The 3,105-nt window shown below is 32.8% G+C and overlaps 1 protein-coding gene across 3 annotated transcripts in view; it reads right to left on the bottom strand.

Moving 5' to 3' along the window:
* LOC107644923 (extensin-3) overlaps positions 1-999 on the bottom strand; it is a 1,986-nt gene extending 987 nt beyond the window's left edge. Inside the window, exons 1-2 of one of the 3 annotated variants that reach the window (XM_021103338.1) lie at positions 575-999; positions 83-418 (exon numbers count right to left, since the gene is read on the bottom strand). In XM_021103338.1, coding sequence (XP_020958997.1) covers positions 129-418; positions 575-938 — 654 coding nt within the window. In that variant the 5' untranslated portion in view covers positions 939-999 and the 3' untranslated portion in view covers positions 83-128. Of the gene's footprint in view, positions 1-82 lie in introns of all 3 variants that reach the window. The other 2 variants (XM_021103337.1, XM_016348886.2) reach the window with 2 other exon arrangements.

The raw sequence follows: 3,105 nt of genomic DNA, 5'->3' as shown, positions 1-3,105 counted from the left end.
AGAAATCCATAATATACACTTTATTTTATTATTATTACTATCTTCCATAATATTTGGTTGCAGGAAAAAGGTGGAAGCTTACCACGTAGGATAATAGTTGTAAACTTCTATGCTAAATAAACCACCATCTAGTAGTGGTGGTATGGTGGAGGAGGTGAAGCATAGACGTAATGTGGTGGAGGTGGTGAATAAACTGGTGGAGGAGGAGACTTATATTTGTAAACTGGTGGTGGTGGAGATGAGTACTTGTAGGGCTTCTTTGGTGGAGGAGGAGGAGAAGAATAATGGTAGGGTGGTGGCGGTGGAGATGAGTACTTGTAGGGCTTCTTTGGTGGAGGAGGAGGAGAAGAATAATGGTAGGGTGGTGGCGGTGGAGATGAGTACTTGTAGGGCTTCTTTGGTGGTGGTGGAGGAGAAGAATAATGGTAGGGTGGTGGAGGAGGAGACTTGTACTTGTAAACTGGTGGTGGAGGAGATGGGTATTTGTAGGGTTTCTTTGGTGGTGGCGGCGGAGAAGAATAATGGTAGGGTGGTGGTGGTGGAGATGAGTATTTGTAGGGTGGTGGAGGAGAAGGATATTTGTAGGGTGGAGGTGGCGAGTGAACTGGAGGAGGCGGAGAGTGATAGTAATATGGTGGTGGCGGCGAGTGAACTGGAGGAGGAGGAGAGTGGTAATAGTAAGGCTTTTTAGGTGGTGGTGGTGGAGAAGAATAATGGTATGGTGGAGGAGGCGAGTGAACTGGAGGAGGCGGAGAGTGGTAGTAGTATGGTGGAGGTGGGGAGTGCACCGGTGGCGGCGGAGAGTGGTAGTAGTAAGGCTCTTTAGGTGGTGGTGGTGGAGATGAGTAGCGGTAGTTATTGGCTGAAATTTGAGATGGGAAGCAAAGAGATATAATTGCTAATACAAGAGTGAGTGTAGAGGCCATTAGGGACCCCATGTTTTTTAATCTTAATTAAGGGTTTGTGTATGCTTTAGCAAAGGCATTCCCACCCCCTTTATATAGTTTCTTTCATTCCCCAATTCACATTTGTGGTTGGTGTGTATATGATAATGATTTCATGTACTATACTACATTATATATATTATTTTTTCTTTCTAAAAGTCATATGAAACTAGCTTTGTCCATCTACCATGCATTATAAGACCTTGTATAAACGGATGAATATTTCTATTCTCTTAATTACTTGGCTTGACCTAACTTTTATGTATGTGAAAATTGAAGCAAAGTCTTAACTCATATATAAAAGCTTATATCTCTCAATGTTTCTATATTTTCTTTTCTTTGTACATTTCTCCAACTTAACCTTTGAGATTACTTTTAGGTTATTACTCTAATTAAGATAGACTCATAACCTTAAAACGATTAAAATATGGTGAAGATCACGTGTAATTATTTTTATATGAAGTTAAAATTTAAAAATTATTAAATAATAATTTAATCAAACTTATGAAATTATGTGACGAATCTTAAATATATATAAATTCAAATAGGCATACGTTTTACATCTGAATAAGGAAATGAAGTCGGCACTAAAGTTGTATCCAATTGAGTGTAGCATACTGACTTATCATAACTTCATTTATTTAGTATTAAGTCACAATGCAAATCACTAAATTACTAAATTACATGTATAATTTGACTATTAATCCTCTTGTGTTGGCAACGTGAAGAGCACACACCTTAACCAGTTGTTGTCCTGCATTACAACAATACAATTCTTAAATCAATTTGTCATATTAGATTTTACATAAATATAATCACATTTATATAGTATACATTATTTTACCAAATATTATTCATGATTTTATTATATTTTTTTTACGGTATCTTTTAGTTTGATAGAATAAATATTAATTCACTGCAAATTAGAATTTTATTTAAGAATTTGTTATTAGTCAATAAATTATTATATGTACAAAGAAAAATTCAAACTTTTGACATTTATTTAAACAAACTAGTAGGTAATAATTTTGACACTTCGTTATGTTACTATTTTTATTTCTTCATAAGATAATATAATAAGAAGTAGCTAGTCACCAACGAACCATTACTTTATTATTATCATATATTGGCCTTCGTACGTAAGCAATTATTTTTGTAATAATTAAAATGAACGCGCAAAGTCTTTTGTAAAATTATTATTATTAGGTATATCTAATCGATTTGTCGTTTTCCTCCTCTGTATTTTCTTCAACTCATTAGAGAATTTTGAAAAAGTGAAAACTGTAAGAAAGAGAACACGTACGGTTGCCTATGTTTACTTTCTCCTCTCATCTTTTAAATGTGTGGAACAACAATACGAATATAATCATGGACTTACATGGTAGCATTCAATGGTTTCAGATTGAGCATTCAATATTAACAAACTTCAACGAACTTGAATAGATTGAAATATTGAATAGTAATTTATTTGTGTTAAAAATATAATTATTATGTATTTTTATTTATTTATTATTTTTTTAAAATAATTCTATAATATAATAATAAAATTTTGTTTATTATTAATACTTTAACCAATTACAAAATATGTATGTGAAGAAAGCAGGTTCATGTATATCCACTATATATGTGTACATGGATTTTTAAAAAATGTAATAAACAATTCGTTGAGATCTTGTGCATTAACCATTAATTATTGCCTTTGAATTTTGACCCTAATAAAGGCTATACATGTACAACAAGCACAGGATGAGAATATATACTATCATTATTCAAATATATACAATAACATTTTTCTTTATTCATTAGTGTTTGTTTAGAGATTTTCCCACCAGCAACCATCTCACTTAAAGAAATTGAAATACTTTAATAAATTAATTTTGCAATAATTATGCTGCATTTATGCTTTTTACATGAGAGAGAGATGTATATGTATATGCTTATTATTAACTTGGAGGATCCTAAAAAGGAAAAGAGATGAGATGGGAAGCATATACGTATAGGGATCGCAACACCACCTGAATTCGCAGTTATTCATTCCATTTTTATTCGTTTGGAATAGGTAATTATCCGTTTCACATTGGGACAAATTTTTAACAGGGTAAATTTTTGGGCAGGGTCGGAACAGGACCAAATTTAAATAATATTCGTCCTTATTCACTTT

This window comes from Arachis ipaensis, chromosome B05 (assembly GCF_000816755.2).
Source record: "Arachis ipaensis cultivar K30076 chromosome B05, Araip1.1, whole genome shotgun sequence".
NCBI lineage: Eukaryota > Viridiplantae > Streptophyta > Magnoliopsida > Fabales > Fabaceae > Arachis > Arachis ipaensis.
Note: the sequence above shows the minus strand (reverse complement) of the source record. Positions and strands in the feature narration are given on the sequence as shown.